Below are 20,448 nucleotides of genomic sequence, written 5' to 3' on the forward strand. Positions count from 1 at the left end.
TTAAATGGCGATGACGTTTTATTATTCCTCGGCAGTTTTGCCCGCACACAGTGGAATAAAGAAATTCGCTATAAGAAAAAGATGCCAGATAATTGTTTACGAACTAAGCACGTGCGGTGGTGGGTTGAAGCTGACAAATTTTACAGTGCGTCTCGGGCAGCACGGCAGGTCAAAACTGGGTCGAAATCGAGCGAATAAAGAAGGGTTTTGACAGCAGTTAGTGCACTTTAAGGTCAAAACGAGGTGAGCTGGTGGAATAAAGAAATTCGCTAAAAGTGTCTCTCAATGTTACTTAGGTCCTTTTGAAAAGTTACGAGAGATTTCACCAAAATTGAGTATCTAAATTTTAGCGTGCAAAGAGTTTCTTGTAGTTTCAAGTTGGTCTCGCAGTTAAGTTCGTAACGGAATTAGCGCGTTAAAGCTCAGTGTTTGACTACAAATTTGTTTTTTTTTTCTGCTGTAAACTGATTAATGTTGTGCTGTTAGCAAATCAAACAATGTAACAAAAAAGTAGTGTGCTGAATTAATTGAGTTAAATTTTTACATCAGTTTATATAGATTTTAAAAGACTATCATAGCAATCGTAACTACTACAGAAGATTGAAGTAACAACAGTAGATTTCAAACATGGTTTTCAATGGCGCACGACTGCTTGTACTTGAAAAAGGCGACGCAATTAACCGGGAAATACCCATACGCACTTCGCAAGTAAAATTTGGCTCGCATCCGTTAAATACAATTCGCTTAAAATCTAAAGCAGCAGATCGTTTACACTGCAAAATATTTGCTAAAAACGAAAAGGTAATGTATTGATATGCGCTTAAATTTTAAACGTTGAACGGTTTTGTGCATAAGAAATAAAGTTGCTATAAAAGAAATTCTATTTAGGTAATAATCATCAACTACTCGAGCGAAAGGCCAATACAAATAGATGGAAATATTGTAAGGAAACGAAGCGTACTCAACAATGGTTCGATTCTGGAAGTATGTGGAACTCGATTTCGTTGGCTTTTCGATGAAAGCCAGTTGTGTACCCAAGGTAATAAAACTGAAGAACGAACCCCAACCAGTACGCGATACGGAAAAAGACGGCGTACTACAATGCTTCAAAACAAACAAAAACCGATAACTGATAAAAAATCTACCACATGCGGAAAAAACAAGAAATCTCTACCCAAAAAATCTAACAAGACACCGGTTTACACACTGCCAAAAAGTCGCCAACAACTATTGAACAATATTCGCAAAAGATTTACCGTTCATAAGTATGATTTTAAAGTTGTGTAGGTTTATGATTGATGTCTTGTCATTTTTTTTATAGTATCGTCGGTAATCACCAATTCGATGACGAGGAGAGTGACTACGAAAATATGCCGGATAATACAGGTTCGTATAATATGAAATAAACCTTTTTCAAATAGGAATTCATTAAGCGCTCGTTTACAAATACTCAGTCGTCAAAATTTTCTACGCCAATGGCGTATAATCGAAGGGAAAGTATGCGGTTTACCAAACCAATGTCCTGCTTTACGTATCAATACGCTCTTAGATAATGGAGGTGGTACAATAAATTCGAATCTTCGTTAAGTAAGCAGGTATACCTTTAAAGATTAGAATTCGGGCTATTTATTATAGTTGTAATTAACCCTCTAGTGCTCAGTGTCGCCTCTAGGCGGCCTTCAGTCGAACCTCTAAAAAGCTTCAATAAGAACTTAAAAAATGTTTATGAGGCTTAATAGTGATTTTTTCGAAGTCCGTCTAAAAATTAATTTGGGTACTAGAGGGTTAAGTTAATCGAGTTTCGATTTTTTTTCACTTCGAATAATCGAATCATCAAATATATTCAAAATATTTATTTGCGTTGTTACCTAAATGATGTAGTAGCGTAGCCAGAAACTATTCCTAGGAAAAAGAGGCAAAACCTTAAGGAGTAAGAACAAAAAACAATTAGACACTGATTGATTTCACTTAACTCTGACATGTTCCAAACATGCCGGAATGGACAATAAATGGTAACAAATATGGCGAAAGGGATAGTCAAAGTGAAATTTCAAACAAAACATTAAAATCAAACAGCATATGCAATATGTACATTACAACGAGGCGTCGTTATGCGGAAAAAATGAAACTTGATAACACAAAACCAGAACCAAGTTTGTTTTTTTTTTCTATTTGTCACTCGATTCAGTCCTAAATTTATCAGAGGTCGATTAGTTTTGTCTCCGCTGCAATGCGCCAACATTGCATTTCAAATTTTTACGAATATTTGTATGGGAAAACCTGCTTTTTTTAGAGCGGGGGCCTAGTGTGGTTGGTAACGTCTCCGCCAACCACGCTCGACGCCTGGGTTCGAATCCCACCGCCGACATAGGTGTCGATGGTTGTTGTGAGGTGGCGTGATCCACTCACAACCAACTCAACTAGTCTAGATTCAATCCTAGCCGACACCGGGAGATTTTCTGAGGCGAAAAATCTCTGGGATCACGCCTTCCATCGCATGAGGAAGTAAAGCCGTTGGCGCCGGTCCGTTAATAAACGGGTCGTGAGTTAGGGTCCTGGGTGTGGAGTCGCCTCCCTGGGCGTCGGTGATTGGCCACAACAGTGGCGGAACTAGACCGACGGAAAATAAGCGAGAATAAAAAAAAAAAAAACCTGCTTTTTTGCATTTTCCATTTTAGAGATATGTTTTATGGCTTCAAAAACTATGTTTTTGATGTTTAAGAACTATGCTGAAGAGACTGCAGAGCGAGTATATCCCAAAAAATGCAATAGGTGTTAAAAGTTGGGTATGTCAAATTGAATGCTAAAAATCATTTTTTCTCCAACTACAAATGTGTGGAATATCGACATAAGTTTGCTTAGTTCAGCTGAATGTATAAACACAATACGACAGGTTACTTCTGATGGTAACCTAATTGACACTGGTAAATATTTTCTGCTTTTAATCCTAGCTCTTCAGTCACTTCCGCAAAGTTGTTAAGTATCTAAAATATTATACTTTAACGTAATGTAGTAGTGCATCTATAAAGCAGAGCTCTCTAGAAAGGGGAATGCAAAAAGAAGGTTTTCTAATACAAGTTTGAAATGCAATGCGCCAAGCGGACACAAAACCAAACTTCCTGTAAGCTTAGGATTGTTTTTGACCCCAAATGGAACTAAAAGAACTTGGTTCTGAAAATCGATTACTTTGTATGTATATGTATGTATATGTAGGTCACATTCGTCCTCGAAGAAACCAGAATCTACTGCAAACGAATGCTTACCGTACGAACTACGGCCTTCATGAACCTGTTCGCCGAATGGCTCTGCTCTTCAATCAACTCAACGATAACTTTAATTCTTAGTAATTTATTGTATATTATGAATTTCATAAATTTTTTGTTATCTATGTTATTATACGCTTGTACTATTGCTATGTATTGTTCTCAAGAGATGCTGGGTTTTTATGTCAGCTTAAAAGTTGCCTTCACGGTCTTTCAAGGTGGCTTTTCCCATATACATTCTTATTTAAATTTATTTATTAATACTTGAGCCGGATGAATTATTCAATAAATAATAATAATCTATAATTTTTGAAAGTTTGAATCTTGTTTTCATCACCGTTTGTTTTATTTTGCGGGTTTAAATTGATGCTTTTCGGTGAAACTAAACAACCTTTTTCTTATTTCTTTACGTTTCGACCTACTTGATTTCTTTCGGCCATCTTCAGAAACTTTATTGAATGAACAGAAAAACAGAGAAAAAAACAAAAAAAAACAAATTACAACAAATTTTAAAAATTTTATAAAGCTACACTCACTAGTTCGCTGCCTTGCGTTAATCCATCAAAGCGCGCAATTTAAATCTAAATTATTTTCCCCCCCGGGGTGGTCATCAGCTGTTACTTATGTCACTCCTTTGCGTTCGTTTCTCTTCCGTCGTCGTTGTGTGCGTTGTTGCTCGTTTTTTAGTTTGTATGCCAGGTTGTTGTATGTATTGGAGAAACCGTCCACTTCACGTTGTAGGTTCACTGTCGTTTTGCTGTTCATTTTTATGTGGAGCATTTCAGCAGATAGCCTGCTCGCATTGTTGTTGATTCTCTCTAGAATTCTCGTTCGAGAGAAGTCAAAACTGTGGCCATGCTCCAGAGTGTGCTGCGTGAGTCCCGTTGCTGATGTGTTAGTACGAATGGAGTTTTTATGTTGTCCAATGCGTTTTTCCAATGTTTGTGATGTTTGTCCTATGTAATGTTTGTCGTCACATGCGCCACATGGGATGCTGTACACAACATTTATTTGTTTCATTTTTGGTACAGCGTCCTTCAGTTTGGTGAAAACCACATTTTTCACCTTATCCGACGGCTTGAAAGACGCCGTGATATCAAAATTTTTCAGCATCTTCCCCACCTTTTCACTGAGTCCCGGTACATACGGGAGCGAGCGAAACGTATTTCTTCGGTTGTTCGGTTTTTTGGTTGCCTTGGAGCGTGTTGTAGAGTAAGTGAACCCTTCTCTCCAGAGTCCGTTGAATTAGCGCCTCCGGGTAGTTGTTGTTACGCAGAATTTTTCTCGCGGTCTTTATGCTCTCTATCCTACTCTCCACATCCGTGAGTTTTAGTGCGCGATCGACGAGCGCAATGGCAGTGTTAACCTTGTGAGTATGTGGACTCTCCGAGTTATAGTCCAGATACCGACCATATTGCTGCTTCGGGAACCAGATCTTTGCTATTTTTCCTCCCTTTCTAATGAGCGTGAGATCTAAGAACCGAAGGGTGCCTTCGATCTCATTCTCTATTGTAAAATTAATTTTCTCGTGTCCCTCATTAAACTCTTTCACCACTTTTTCGATCTCTTCTTTCTTCCCCACGACAAAACAGTCATCCACGTACCGTCGATAGGTTCTGAGCGATATATTCTGCTGTTTCAGACGTGCTATTGCTTCATTTTCTAGTTTTTCTATGATGATGTTCGCAACTACCGGTGATAAAGGAGATCCCATGGGCACCCCCGCTTTCTGCCCATAGAATTTCCCTTCATATTGGAAGAAAGATGCATCGAGGACCGTTTTCATTGCTTCTTTGAAGCTGTTCCAAGGAATGGTGGTGTGTTCCTGTAGTTCTCCCCATCGTTCCTCAACACATTCGTACACCTCCTCTACGGGCACATTTGTGTAGAGAGATACCACGTCTAACGAAAACATGACATATCCATCGGGTACTTGCACTCGTGAAATTTCTTCGGCAAAATCAAAGCTGTTGCGAACATGAAATTCGGTTTTTCCAACGAGTTTACCAAGAATAGCCGCTAAATATTGTGCCATCCGGTAAGTTGCAGACCCTACAGTGGATACTACTGGCCTTAATGGTCTGTCCGGTTTATACAATTTCGGCAGGCCGTAAATTCTTGGTGGGTGACAGTTGTACACCTTAAGTCGGTATTTGTTTCGCGCATCTATGTGTCCATCAGTAAACCACTGTTCCACGATTAGGTTGAGTTTTTTGAGAGTTCTTGCAGTGGGATTGCCATATAGAGCCGTGTACGTTTCCTCATCGGTTACCATTGTTGTCATTTTCTGTCTGTATTCATCTGCTGCTAATATCACCGTTCTGTTTCCCTTATCTGCTTTCGTGACGTACAGTTCGGGATGCTCTCTGAGGTACTCTCTGGCTCGAATTATTTCCTTATGGATCCAAACGTTATTTTTCGTTCTGGGTTGTCTTTGACTGTTTTGTCGTGGGGAAGAAAGAAGAGATCGAAAAAGTGGTGAAAGAGTTTAATGAGGGACACGAGAAAATTAATTATACAATAGAGAATGAGATCGAAGGCACCCTTCGGTTCTTAGATCTCACGCTCATTAGAAAGGAAGGAAAAATAGCAAAGATCTGGTTCCCGAAGCAGCAATATGGTCGGTATCTGGACTATAACTCGGAGAGTCCACATATTCACAAGGTTAACACTGCCATTGCGCTTGTCGATCGCGCACTGAAACTCACGGATGTGGAGAGTAGGATAGAGAGCATAAAGACCGCGAGAAAAATTCTGCGTAACAACAACTACCCGGAGGCGCTAATTCAACGGACTCTGGAGAGAAGGGTTCACTTACTCTACAACACGCTCCAAGGCAACCAAAAAACCGAACAACCGAAGAAATACGTTTCGCTCGCTCCCGTATGTACCGGGACTCAGTGAAAAGGTGGGGAAGATGCTGAAAAAATTTTGATATCACGGCGTCTTTCAAGCCGTCGGATAAGGTGAAAAATGTGGTTTTCACCAAACTGAAGGACGCTGTACCAAAAATGAAACAAATAAATGTTGTGTACAGCATCCCATGTGGCGCATGTGACGACAAACATTACATAGGACAAACATCACAAACATTAGAAAAACGCATTGGACAACATAAAAACTCCATTCGTACTAACATATCAGCAACGGGACTCACGCAGCACACTCTGGAGCATGGCCACAGTTTTGACTTCTCTCGAACGAGAATTCGAGAGAGAATCAACAACAATGCGAGCAGGCTATCTGCTGAAATGCTCCACATAAAAATGAACAGCAAAACGACAGTGAACCTACAACGTAAAGTGGACGGTTTCTCCAATACATACAACAACCTGGCATACAAACTAAAAAACGAGCAACAACGCACACAACGACGACGGAAGAGAAACGAACGCAAAGGAGTGACATAAGTAACAGCTGATTACCACCCCGGGGGGGAAAATAATTTAGATTTAAATTGCGCGCTTTGATGGATTAACGCAAGGCAGCGAACTAGTGAGTGTACCTTTATAAAATTTTTAAAATTTGTTGTAATTTGTTTTTTTTTGTTTTTTTCTCTGTTTTTCTGTTCATTCAATAAAGTTTCTGAAGATGGCCGAAAGAAATCAAGTAGGTCGAAACGTAAAGAAATAAGAAAAAGGTTGTTTAGTTTCACCGAAAAGCATCAATCTAAACCCGCAAAAAAAAAAAAAATCTATAATCTTTAGATATTTTTTAATTTCTCTAATTTTTTTGTGCCCCACTTTACAGATCAATTGTCAAAGACGCCTGTATCAACAAACGTTACAATCAGTAACAACACCCCCTTTTATACACCTGAAATGGATAAAGAAAACACTAACTTTTCTTCTGCCATGAAAATTACTAAGACGCCGGCGTTGCAGTTGGAAAATTCTGCAATGATGATTCTGTCCTATACACCATCAAGTGCAACGCGATCAAAAGCTCATGTAATGAAAACACCCTTATCGGTTGCTAAAACAAAATGTATTCAGTCTCCACGAATGAGTTCAGAAAATTTGAGCCCGATTACACCGTCAAAATCAAGCAATGTTTCTAAAGCAGGCAACTCCATGTATTTGATTGATCTCACTACGCCAGGTAGTGGCCATAGCCGCAGTTACGCTTGCAGCCCATTACGTGAAAAAAATTCTTTATCGCAGTCATCAGTCGAGTCCAGTGGACTTATTGATTTAATAACACCCAGCCCGAAAAAGTCGAGACTTCCCTCATCCGCAATGATTAAATCAACCCAAAAAGTTTTACTAAAATCAGCTCTGAAAAATGCCAGTAAGACTCCACGAACATTGCTGGTCGGTACGCCGAAACCAGTACCAAAAATAGTCATAGACAACTCAATTAGCAAATCGCTACCAATCAGAAAAATCAACGATACATCCAACACCCACAAATCTAGAGTTAGCAACTTTGCAGCCTCTCCTGTTTCCAGCAAAAAAACGAGCGGCGTGCGGGTACTAACCCAAAGCCCGAAAATAGTTGAATCTAAACAGTTTCATTCAACTGAAGGCACAGTTTCTGAAAACAACATACAGCTCGCAGATACTGAAACTGATAATACCCCTGCAATGACTACTGACGAATTATTTGATACATTATTAGGAAGACATTCCGTTAAAAAGACCTACACTAGAAAATCGGATTCTCCAAAGAAAAATATTGTACCATTAATTGGTGATGTAGGTTGTTCGAGTGAACTACCAAAAACTGATATTGATTTGTGGGTTGAATCAGCCGTGGAAACTACTGCTACTGCTAAAATAGCGGAGGTTGAGTCAGCTATCAGAAAACCTAATCGCACTACACAAATTCGATCATCGCAGTATTCGGATATCACTCCGCACGAATCTTTTGTCGACGTGTTAACTGTAGCAACTGTGAGTGAACGTTTGTCAAGTGATCTTAAAGAAAATGACAATACGGATGAAACAGGCTCAGAAGTCCCAAAAGAAAGCGAACTAGAAAACTTGAGTGAAATTCCAGTCATATCAAACCAAATTCGTCGAAGTCACACTCCACTTGCAAGTAAAATTGTTCGCACATTGGACAACAAAAGACAAACAATTGGATCATTTTTCACTAATATATTCGGTAAACTTACTGTCAGTCCAGTAACGAAATTAAATATTACCGACGATTATCATAATTCAGAAGAGGATGAGGAACAGGAATTTTCGGGTACCGACTCCGATGAGTCAGAGGAAGTTTATCATGAAAGTGAGACCGGCCTGGAAGGAAACATCAATCAACAACAACATGGCACAGATTTTTCCAGCCCCAAATTACGACAGTCGCTGCGTAACACTAGGAAGTTTATAGGGAATGCTTTAACGTCCTTGAACACATCAAAATCGTTAGTAGAAAACATAATGGAATTTGACGAAAGTTTATTGTTAAATGAAACCGGGCAAATCAACGAGTCGAACGGCATTGACGATGAAGGATATGATCTTACAGACTTGAGTAGTGCATTGCAAACAGAACATTCAACAACATCACCAATTGCTAATAAATTAATCCTAACACCAAGGACAAGAAGATTTACACGAAAAACTCCGGTCTGTGAGAAGAGCAGAATAGATAACTCTGAAGTGTAAATATGATCTTCATAAAAATCATCTAGACCAACCTCTTTTTAATCTTTTGCTTTTGTTTTCAGAATAAATTCTACCCAGAAAGGAACTCCGCAATGTATTTCTAGCGATGGTTGTTCTTCTCCTGCCAACATCCTGCGAACGCTCAGAAAAAGCTCTCTTGCCATTTCGTCTGAGAATATATCGACAGAAGACCCATCTAAATCAATAAGTAATAATCAAAATACATCACATATCAGCGACGAATTAGAGAAATCGTCAGCACGTGGAAAAAAGTACGTATATCGTGGTTTTCTGTGTAAAAAATTAAAATTTTGGAATTTGAGTGATTTTAAAGGGTACTTAGTTGCGGTATTCGTTTAATGTCCGTCATGAACTACCGAGTTCTATCTACTAGTTGGCCTATTTTATTTTTTCAACAAACTATGAATCAACAAACAAAAGACATTTGTAGCATATGAGAGCGCTAAGTGGTAACTAACTTGAAGTAATTTTCCTATATTTATAGTGTTCAATGTTCAAATACAAACATAGATAAAGAGGTCCAAAACAACCAAACGCCCGTTCGTAATGCATGTTTCCGTAATCGAAAATCAATGTTTGCTGCTCACCAGCCTGTTATAAACTCAACTCCGAATAAGATCGTGTACGTAACATTTATGCTTAAAATTACTGTGCCTGAAAATATCGAATATTATTGAATCTTATAGGAAAACTCATTCAAAGACTTCAATACACGAAACGTCACTGATCACTGACGAGATTTCCATTTGCTCTGAGTTCGCCAACCAATTTGTCAGTGATCCAAAAACTGGTACAAATCGTTCCATTCTAGGAACAGGCGAAGAAGACAAGCAGAAACATGAAACGCCTTCTAGCTTGTCTCCAGTAATTTCAGATAATGGGTAACTAATTTTTTTATTAATAATTTTATGTCAGCTACTAGGACTTTATCAATATCACGAAAACTGTCTACCAAATAGTTGGTATAATAATAATAATTCGTTTTTTTTTTATTTTGTAGTAATATAACAGCGTCTTCCACATTTGATGGTAGTGAGTCTCATTGTGAAAATATTTCAAGTCCCGTAAATGATAAGCTGCAGAACACTGGATCAAGTGACTCCAATAACTCCACTGTTAGTATTCCAAGCACAAGAAGGATAACTCGTAGAACAATAGCTGCAATCGTTAACACTCCAGAAATATCACCGTCCAAATACAAAGATAGCAAGTCTTTCTGTAGCAGTAAACCTAGCACTGCCCAAAATGCCATTGATAAGGATATTGTTGTTAATGACGTGACAAGTGAGGTCAATGTTCTCACCGTGAATAAACCAAACACAAGAAGAATGGCTCGTAAAACTATTGCTACCGTTTTAAATACACCGAAGACATATAATGTCAAACATTTACCTACAAGCGAATCAAAACTACCGCTCCGTAAGTTACGGTCAGCACATACAGCGCATGCAAACGCCGCTCTGACATTGCCAATCGCGGATAGCATTTCAACGAATAAAAGATTATCTGGAAAGCGTGAATGCTCAGATGATACCAATTCTTTATTTCTGGTTAACAAGAGCAAAGCTACCGATGACACAATACTACATAATGATGAGGATATAAATATGCAGCAATCAGATGATGGTGTTCAACAAGATGCTCCAGCATTGGAAGTCTTCAACGAAGCAAAAATATTGAGTAATGAAATTGGAAAAGCTTTAGAATCTATGCCTAATGTTATTGATGAAGTTCAACCAGCTGAGTTGAATCTCTCACAACGACAAGAAGTAATTGTTCATAAATAGTTTTGGTAACTAATAACATCAGTTCTATTTACAGGAATATGATACTTCTCCAATTAGTTGCACTTCCTTTTTGGTTACATCTGCTTCAGCAACACCGGTTGAAACAACTGCTCCGTCTACAGTAACGAAACTTTCGTCTTCTGTCTGCTTACAGAGAGATGATGTTGAATGTATTGAGGAATCTTTATTTTTTCAACAGAAAGTTATTGACACTTTTGACAAGGTTGGAAGTGTTGACGAAGGAGCTTCAAGTAGCATAAACAATTCTACTGTCGGCATTCGGAGTATAAGGAAGAAGACTCGCAACACCATTAACGCGATTGTTAGTACTCCAAAAACCTTTTATGTAGCAGAAGCACCGTTGAGCGAAACAAAACTTCCATATCGTGTGCTACGTTCAGCTCAAATTCTTAACGACTCTAGATTATCTGATAAACTTGAATGCTTGGAAAATGTAAATTCTGCAACTTTAGATGACATTAACAAAACTAAACATGGCGTGGAAATATCATCTGTTGAGTTAAGTGTAAAACAACCCAATAATGATAATCAAGCCGATGAATCTGTAAACCTTGAGGGAACAGCATCGCCGAACAGCAAAATATTCGAATCTACTATTCTCGATAAAAGCAAAAATGCTAAGACTAATGTTTCTCAGTCACAACAGGTAAGTAACAATTTGTTCTATGATTGGTTTCGAAAATATATTCATTCGACTTACAGGTCGATGAAGCTCTTTTGCATGACAACGAAACCACTTCTTATGGTGGTATTTCTGTTCGGGCTTCATCCGTATTAGCCACACCTGTTAAAACAAGGGCATCGTTTTCAAACATTACACGTTCTACGCGCAAGCAAACTGGGAGTACCGTTGAAACTGATTTCATGGTTGATGTAAAATCTATCGAAAAACCTCAAACTTCTGAACAGGATGAAGTTAGCAACGTGCAGAATATCACTGAAAGTGAAAAAGCTAATGACATCAATGATTCTACTATTGGCGTTTCAAGCAGTACCGGAATGAAACGTAAAACAGTTGCTACGGTTATGAGAACTCCCAAGCAACCTATTATGAAAAATGCGTCGTTAAGTGAATCCAAACTTCGTGCTAACGCTATTGCGTCTTCAAGTCCACTGCCCACTATTCGTCCCGATGAAAAAAATGAACAATTGTCTGAAGGACTACACTGCACGGAAAAATCAGATGCATCAATTCTAGTTGGCGATGACTCTGCAGATAGCACCGAACTATCTCCTGATGATAAAAGTTTCAAAATCATGATGCTAAACAGCGCTATCCAAACAAATTCTCCTATACCAGAAAAAACTCTTGAGATAAGAAATGATACAACTCCGAATCGAAGTCGGGCGTTTTCAAAAAGTTTTAGTTCTTCGTTGACTACATCTGCAAGAGCTTCACCGTCCGTAACAAGTGCCATCCCTTCAACCACTATGCTTTCTTCTTCTGCATGCGAACAAAAATACGACGACAAAGAAAACAAAACAAATATTGAAAAAACAATAGCAAATATATTTGATGAGCAATCTTCAAATAAATCTCTAGCTACAGAACGAGAACTGACTGAAGTTAGCATGATACAAAATATTGATGGTGCAGGTCTATCTATTGACGTTAGTCCTGCAGTTGGTCACTGGAGCTCAAAGAAAATGGCTCGCAAAACAATGGCTGCAATTCCTAGAACTCCGGAAATGGTTCGCGTAAAAAATACTCCATTAAGTGAATCAAAACTAACACTTCGTGTGTTACGGTCAGCACGTGTTATAGCAAACGAAGAAGTTTCATCAAGATCCTCTGACATAGATAAGAATGAAACATCATCCAGTGAACAAAAGGAATGCACAAATTCATCAATTCCGAATGACTATAGTGAGACAACTTATATCGCTGAAGTAGCTCCTATTGAAAAGAGTCTAAATTTGGAGCGACTGTTTACCTCGGTTGGAATTGATTCTCCTGTATTAGAAAGTGGATTTGAAACAGATTTAATGCCCGAAGAAATTGTGAAACCTATACATACCGTTCTTGATGAAAGTGAAATAGCTACTGTAAATCATTCAAAAGCAGAACAGGTAACTATAATCGAATTTTATCGCAATAACTACTTTTGAGTATAAATTTATGAAACTTTCAGATTGATGAGAACTTGCATTCCGAAAACAATAGCTTGGAAAAAACATGTTCGTCTGTTTTTGCCGCGTGCGAATCAGAAACACCAATTAAGACGAGGGTCTTCTCAGTTAGTATTACGTCAACTACATCTGTATCAATTTTGGAACGGCAAAATACTCCTAACAAAGGACAAGTCGGTACACCTGATGGTAAATACGAGATACAGTCAACCCGCAGAACGAGAAGTGTTGCTCTAAGTGCCACTCCCCTATCGAAGCGAACGATTGCTGATAACTCCCTATCAGAAACAAATGTAGAAACCAAAATACCCGAATGCACGAGTCCACTGGAAAAGGGCTTTGAAGAAACTTCATTACTAAAAAACAATGTTTCGAAATTTGAAATTTCCAGCAATGAAGAAAATGTATTATATGACTCAAAGGATCCATCACATGTCAATGAGCTCGTATTCTTCAGTCAGACACCTGAAGCGAATCTTTACCAAAACAAAGATTCTTCTGTTGAGCGAAATGAAAGCGCTTCAGAACATAAGTCGTTTTGCTTAGTATACAAAACAGATGCGTCAAACAGAAACAGTTTACCCCCTGCGCGTTTGGAAACACCTGCGCGTTTTACACGTGCATCATTATCGTTGAAAAAGAACACGTCTCAGATAACAAACATGATGAAAACTCCTATGCGAAATCCTCCGTCCACTAAGACTGTAACGCCTGATAGCATAGCGACACCACATGATTGTACCTCTTCCGCTGCTGGTGACCAGACACAAAAAGAACAACAAAATCTTTCGTTGGTGCAATTATTTAAAACACCATTAAGACAGACTCAGAACAGTCCCTGCACTTCTGAAATGAAGAAATTTGAACAGCGACACGCAACTCCAATTTCTGACATGATCTTAGAAAAAAACACTTTTTCCAAGAACAACGTAGAAGAAATTTCAATGACACCACCACTTACTGCATTGTTCAGGACTCCTGCTCGAAATACATCAACGCCCTATGTGAAATCAATTGCCTCATCTAACAAAAATGTTCTGCATAATTCACTTGAAAGTGTAACGGAGCATGTTTTGAATGAAACACCGTTTCGGTCAGGAATAACACCTGAAACTAACGAACAGACGCAAGAACGGTCGAACAATTTGTCTCATTCCTATTCTGCTAGTTCAATATCAAATTGCAAGAGGTCAGAAGTAGAAAAAGCTGAAAATTCTCTCGAAATGTCAGTAGTATGCAACCTTACACCCATGAATAAAAGTAATGTTGAGGAGGAGAGATTTGTGGGAGATGAAAAATTCTCTGCAACGCTACCATTCGCAGAAACCAGCATTTCGTCTGAGGCAAGTGGGTCGAATGAAACGTCCATTAGTTTAAATCCCCTGTTTAAGACGCCTTCTCGAACTCTACATGAAAACACGTCTGCAACTTCCTTGAGTTCAGCTCGTATGACCATAGAAAAACCAAACGTGGTATCCGAAGAGTCTTTTGCCTTGAAGAAATTATTTGAAACACCTCCGATAAACTCAACATCCGTGACAAACTGTAATAATTCCCAATTAATCACTCGATCACCTAATGTAGATACAACGCTAGAAACATCACTAATCTCTACTGATAGACCAAAACCGACACGTTTGTCTCGTTTGGCTAGAAACAGTACAGCCAATAATTCACCGTCTAGTATAAAAAATACGCATACTCCTCAACGGATACCGCTTGGTAATCATACATCTTCATCAGACAAGAACAATGCCACACATGAACCCGAAAATCCCTTTATCAGCGTATCTACTGCGAATGATCACGACTTGCTCGGAATTAAGGATACACATGAAACTGAAGGTACGCAACATGTTTTTAAAACATCTGAACTTTTTTATGAACTGATATGTTTTTTTTTTATAGAATCTTTCACTGAACGTCGAAATGCCATGCTTTTACCCGCATCTCAAACAACTACTGTAACAAATGTATCTTGTTCGCACAAGGATGATTTTGTAAATATATCCACATCCGAAGTTTCAAATATAAATGCAACGTCCAACAGGTCTACAGAGTCTGAGGATGGTAATGTGCAGTCTGTGGACCTAACACTCGAACCAGTACCACAACTAATTCCGAATATTGGTAAAGTGGTGTATTTCGATTGACAATTTATTTATACTAACTGTTTCAATCGGTTTACAGATACCTATGATGAGTCTGTTCCAAACACTGACCAAACATTAGCGACGCCTAGCAAAACATTATCAGATACAACTTATCAAACACCAGAAACAAATTTAAATCAACTTTTCAAAACTCCTGCTAGTCAGCGCAGTGCGGTGAAGAATAAAACTTATTCAACGAAAACCACAATTGTGTTGGAGATGAATGAAACAACTGTTGAAAATGTTGCAGAGATAAACTCTGTCGAAAACGCAGAGAGCGAGCTAAACTTGTCACATTCCAAATGCGAAAAAACTTTAGCTGTAGAAGAAATAGTTTCCATCAATGAAAGTTTGCTGAAGAATATATGCGAGCGAGTCGTTTCACTGGAGCAGGAATTTGACGCATTACAAGAAACTTGTCTCAACGACAGTAACTCTATACAGGATTCTTTGAACATTGAGCCTTCAATAGAAACACCGAATCATACTGTTTCTGTTGATGATGGAATTTCACCATCACTATCATCGACCGTAGAAATTAGTAATTCTACAAAGTCGACAGCTCAGAATAAGAGGAAGCTATACACTAGAAATGATCCTGATAACACAACTCCAGAGAATCGAAAATCAATAGTTACTCAGCGAATGTCCAGTAGTGAGTACCTGAGTATGTTGAATCCTACGACTAAGCCAGAAGATAGCATGAACCCAGAATCGCCAGGTTCAAATTTCATCCCATCTTCACGAAAAGACAAAGATACTCAAAAAAGGGTTCTGCCGTCGCGTGCATCAAGAAGAAATATTAAAACGCTATCTGAAGAAGCATTAGCAGGCGCTTCACCAGAGGTCAAATTCGTGAAACCGAAACCGATAAAAATTGATAGTTGTGAAGACGATTCTAGTAAAAGCTTACTATCAGAGACCGAATCATTGGAAGATAATTTTGCTGGTAAAAGGAAGGTGACGTTTAAAGATCGTATCCAGATTAGGGAAATAAACTCTCCCGCTATAGTGGGTGATATCATCCAAAATGTTTCATCCAAAAGACGTGGACGCACACGTCTTCCGAAAATAACCGAGATAACAACTGCGACCAACAATGATGAGCTTCCTAGTACTGTTCTATCAGGTGACCCAGCGCCAAAGCAGACACGCCGTGGTTTACGAAATAAAAATTCAACCGTCTCAAGGATTAGTACCAGAAGCACTCGCCATTCAAAAAACACGGAAAATAAAGCCGAGTGTGATACCGTTCCTGTTGTGCCCAATAATGATGAGAAAGCAAATGCCGCAGATCCCACTGCGATAGTATCTCAATCCGATCAGGAGCTGCAGCATGATTCTCCATATAAATCAAATAATGCAGATGTAGTAATCAATGCGAACCAGCAAATTTTGCTTGAAACTGAGAGTAAGACAAAACCGTTACGTGTTACTCGTAAGACAACTAAAACAGTACAAACAAAAAAGGCACCCAATGACACTCGTATTAAAAACGTCGAAGAAATTAAGCTTACAAACGATTCTATGTTGCAAAGTACCGATAATAATATTTCAACTCAAAGAACACCATCTGCAGGTTCTAATGAAGAGAATGAGACAACCATGAATATACAACATCATGCTACTAGAAAACCAACTAGAAGTGCTAAATCTTCATCTAAACGAACAGCCACCATTACAACTGGTAAACTTGAGCAGACTGAAATACCTGTTGCTGACAACGCCGAAACATTGAAGCAGTCTACAATTCAAGTGAATAATGAACAACCACCAAAAACACTCTTTGAGTCGAATGATAACGCTGAGCCAATCACAACCCGAAGGCAATATCGTACTACACGAAAGCAAACCAGAAATGCTGGAGCTTTATCACAAAACGCAGAAGTTGAGCAATCTAAAATTGAAACTACTAATACTACTGAATTGAATAATCCGAATGCAACTGATGTGGACGTCAATAAAACCAAAAACAAGCGCGTTACGAAGAAGTCAACAACGGCCGGTAAACAAATGTCGAAGGAGAGAGATGATATTGGAGATTCCTTGACGTTTGATGATAACGATCATGAGCCAAACACAGATAGTGGTGTGATCACTGTGGGTAGTGATGTAAAGCTAGACATTCTATTTGATAGTAATGGTATGCCCCCAAAACGGGAAAGACGACCATTGCGTAGGAAGCAAGATTCTAATGGTTCAAAGGAGCATTTGCAATCAACAAATTCTCCTGCAGAAACGAAACGCTCTGTACGTGGAAAGCGCAAACAGGATAATGTAATTGAAACGGGCACAGCTATGAATGTTGTTGACTCGTCTGAAACGACCGTGGAAAGTTCGGAAACTGGACAAATTGTTCAGTTGAACGAAAAACCACAAGACACAAAGTCTCGTCGAGCAGCACACAAAAAGCCCACTAATAAACGACCAAGACAACAGGATAAAATTTCAACATCTGAGACTGAAGAGTCCATTACAAACGAACGTATTGAAACATCAGCTATTGTACAAGCAACAAATAACTCAACAAAGCAAGATGAAACGGAAAATGTTATTCCACCTAAACAGAATCGTAGACGTGCACCTCCGAAAAAATCAGCTGAAGAAACTATTCAGGAAATAGTCATACCATCAACTCGAAACGAAGAATCTATTGGAACAGGGGACGAATACCAAGGTACAAGAAAAAGAACTTTTCGCCAACTTACGAAAAATCCTGCCTTTCAAGAACCTCCACCCAAACTTTCAAAAAGGAGTCAAAGAAAACCCAAACAGGATAATACTGCGGATTTACGCCACAATATCGAAGAATCATTAAACGAGTCTCATATGGTCAAAACAATGCTATCTGCATCACATACATCAACACCTTTGCCGAAGGTTGCTGAAGAATCGGAATCAACAATCTCCAAATTAAAACCAACCCGAACCCGTACAAAAAAGCTTGGTAATCCTATAATATCTGCACTAGTAGAAGAAGAACTTAATCAACAACGACGGTCACCAAGAAACCGCCGTGGTAAATTAAATGCAGACGAACATGAACCTAGTATTGCAGAGGTTTCTGAAACTACAACACTACCAAGAAACGATGCTAAAGAAGAAAAGCTCTCTAAAGTGAGTTTGTCAGTTGATGACAAAGTTCCAATTAAAAGCAATCGCCGCGGAATAAAATCCCAAGCTGCAACAAAAAACAAAAATATGACTCCACCAAAACGGCATCGTGAGAATATTGAAGTCGTTGATGAGCAACCGACGAAAAAAAACAAACTTGCAGAAATTTATTCTCAAAACGAAAGTGATCTCAGTGTTTCCGGTGAATCTGTGACAGCGAGACATACCCGAAAAAGAACGCAGAAAAATAAATCAGCTGATGTGGTTGAAGCAGAGAGCACCGATACAGCTAGTCGAAGGAGACCAGTGCGATCGCGAAAATAATTTAGGTTGTAAGGGCTGCATTTTATTTTATATTAATACCTGGTTTTGATTTTTAAACCTTCTCACTAACTTCAAAACTTTTGAGAATTTTTAACATGTTTTTTTTATATTTCTTGTTTAATGAATAAGCTACCACAACTACAATAAAATGTATGTCTAATATTTCTTATATTTGTTCTGACAATAACGTACGATTGAATCAGTAAAAGAATTTGGTCCTGAAGCAATATCAGTTTTTATATATCATTTGAAAAGCCGCGTTTTTTGAGCAAACCGTGGTCTTTGACAAATGTTTATCGTTTTTCCTTCGATTTTTGAGGTGAAACCTCATTGAACCCACAAATGGCCGACTTCGAGTCACCTCTCCGAATTTTCAAAAGCACAAGACTCGGAAATAGAATAAGTTTGCGTTTCCTTGAAAATTCTATTTTATGTTTGCTTCACCACAACAAACATCAAATAGCATTTTCACAGGGAATGCATTAACTATTTGCGAGTCTTGTGCTTTCGAAAATTCGAAGTGGTGACTCGAAGTCGGCCATTTTTGGATTCAATGAGGTTCCACCTTAAATGAATAATAAAAATACTACTCGAAAGGTCTTCAATGACAGTTCGCCTATGTACGGTTGATGGGAGAACTGTCATTTAAGGCATTTCAAGCAGTTTTTTATTCTTCATTTAAAGACCGAAGGACAACGATGAACGTTTTTTAAAAATCACGTTTTGCTCAGAAAATTGCACTCTTTCAGCTGATATATAAAAATCAGAAAACCGTGTAGAGCTTCAGGACCCCATTGAAACAATATTCGCTCATCCTTTTGAAGTATCTAGTCTAGTTGATAAAATTTTGTTTATGTGAATTTTTTAAACCTAGATGGTCTTTACAGATATTGTACATGTATTTGAAGTTGCATACTATAGACAGAATTCGTGCCAACACAACCAAGTAGCAGCTCCCTCTCGAAGTCAATGTAACTTTGTGTGTAGGTCTTGCTAAACTAATAGCAAATTTCTTTATTCTCAGAGCCCACCTATGTTTGACCAGAAAGGTCAAAACCCTTCTTTATTCGCTTGGTGACCTGACAGCACCTCCGAAGCGCACCGTAAAATTTGCCATTTTTAGCCAATCTCTAATGTGAGTGTAAAGAGTTGCTTCTGCAACCGTTTCAATAGCGAAATTCTTTTTTCCACTGGGTCAGTGCAAATCTACCCAGGAATAAAGAAACGACATCGTGACAAATTTTACGGTGCGTTTCGGGTAGCACGTCAGGTCAATCTTGGTTAAAAATCAAACAAATAAAGAAGGGTTTTGATAACACTTATGTTGACTCCAGAGCAAGACCAGGTAAGCTGGTGGAATAAAGAAATTTGCAATAAGCCAAATACGTGTGCAAAGTTTCATTCAAAACAAAAATGGTTGATATTCAAAGGTCATTTGGCATCGAACATCACTTGCACCCGTTCATGCACCCCCTTTTGATAATTTACACAAGCTTTATGAATGCCTATAGAGCAAAATAATGCGCATAAAACTGCTGCATGGGTTTTTTGCGAGCTATTTCATTGGACACTGAAAAAAACGTAGCACCACCGTCAATCACAAAAGCGCATTACATGTGAAATTTTTCCACTCGCAACTCCCCGCCTGCAACGGTCAAATTCCCCCCTAGGGGAGAATTCTCTCCCGGTTGAAAACCGCTGCTTTAAAGCATAAACAGGCAAAATCAAGTCGTGGAACGCGCGGCACAAGCATGAACTAGGTGTCAAACTGCGCTCATAGTTTAAAATGCAGAAAAAGGGATTTCCTACTTTTGCCACTTATACCGTTTTGAATACCTATGTACAGCCAAGTTATTTGCCTCATTCTTTGCAGCAGTAGAATATGTATCAATTCGAAGAAATGTAATAGCATATCAATCACGGTTACAATAAAAAATCATTCCGAATCCGACTGAACTGGCCTTTTCCAGTTCGTAATAGAAACCGGATCTCCTGAACAGTACGACTAACTTTATTCGAA

At 38.7% G+C, this 20,448-nt stretch overlaps 1 protein-coding gene across 3 annotated transcripts; it reads left to right on the top strand.

Moving 5' to 3' along the window:
* Positions 1-383: 383 nt before the first annotated feature.
* Positions 384-18,590, top strand: LOC129733048 (proliferation marker protein Ki-67-like). 3 transcript variants are annotated; one of them, XM_055694593.1, is made up of 13 exons: positions 384-801; positions 889-1,265; positions 1,322-1,386; positions 7,014-8,874; positions 8,941-9,150; positions 9,384-9,521; positions 9,586-9,780; positions 9,900-10,668; positions 10,709-11,353; positions 11,410-12,777; positions 12,840-14,682; positions 14,746-14,967; positions 15,028-18,590. In XM_055694593.1, the coding sequence occupies exons 1-13, from the start codon at positions 628-630 to the stop codon at positions 18,426-18,428; spliced, it is 11,268 nt and encodes a 3,755-aa protein (XP_055550568.1). In that variant the 5' UTR covers positions 384-627; the 3' UTR covers positions 18,429-18,590. The 3 variants fall into 3 exon arrangements, with proteins under 3 accessions (XP_055550568.1, XP_055550569.1, XP_055550571.1); XM_055694594.1 differs by having other exon boundaries at positions 10,721-11,353; XM_055694596.1 differs by lacking the exons at positions 9,384-9,521; positions 9,586-9,780.
* Positions 18,591-20,448: the final 1,858 nt, after the last annotated feature.

This window comes from Wyeomyia smithii, chromosome 3, assembly GCF_029784165.1.
Source record: "Wyeomyia smithii strain HCP4-BCI-WySm-NY-G18 chromosome 3, ASM2978416v1, whole genome shotgun sequence".
In the NCBI taxonomy this organism is placed as follows: Eukaryota; Metazoa; Arthropoda; class Insecta; order Diptera; family Culicidae; genus Wyeomyia; species Wyeomyia smithii.

What these genes read in the sequence shown, in the direction of transcription:
- LOC129733048 (XM_055694593.1), top strand. Translation starts at nt 628, where the DNA reads ATGGTTTTCAATGGCGCACGACTGCTTGTACTTGAAAAAGGCGACGCA. An exon ending in AAATATGCCGGATAATACAG is followed by an intron (nt 1,387 to 7,013) that starts GTTCGTATAATA and finishes CCCACTTTACAG; the next exon opens with ATCAATTGTCAAAGACGCCT. An exon ending in ACAACTAATTCCGAATATTG is followed by an intron (nt 14,968 to 15,027) that starts GTAAAGTGGTGT and finishes ATCGGTTTACAG; the next exon opens with ATACCTATGATGAGTCTGTT.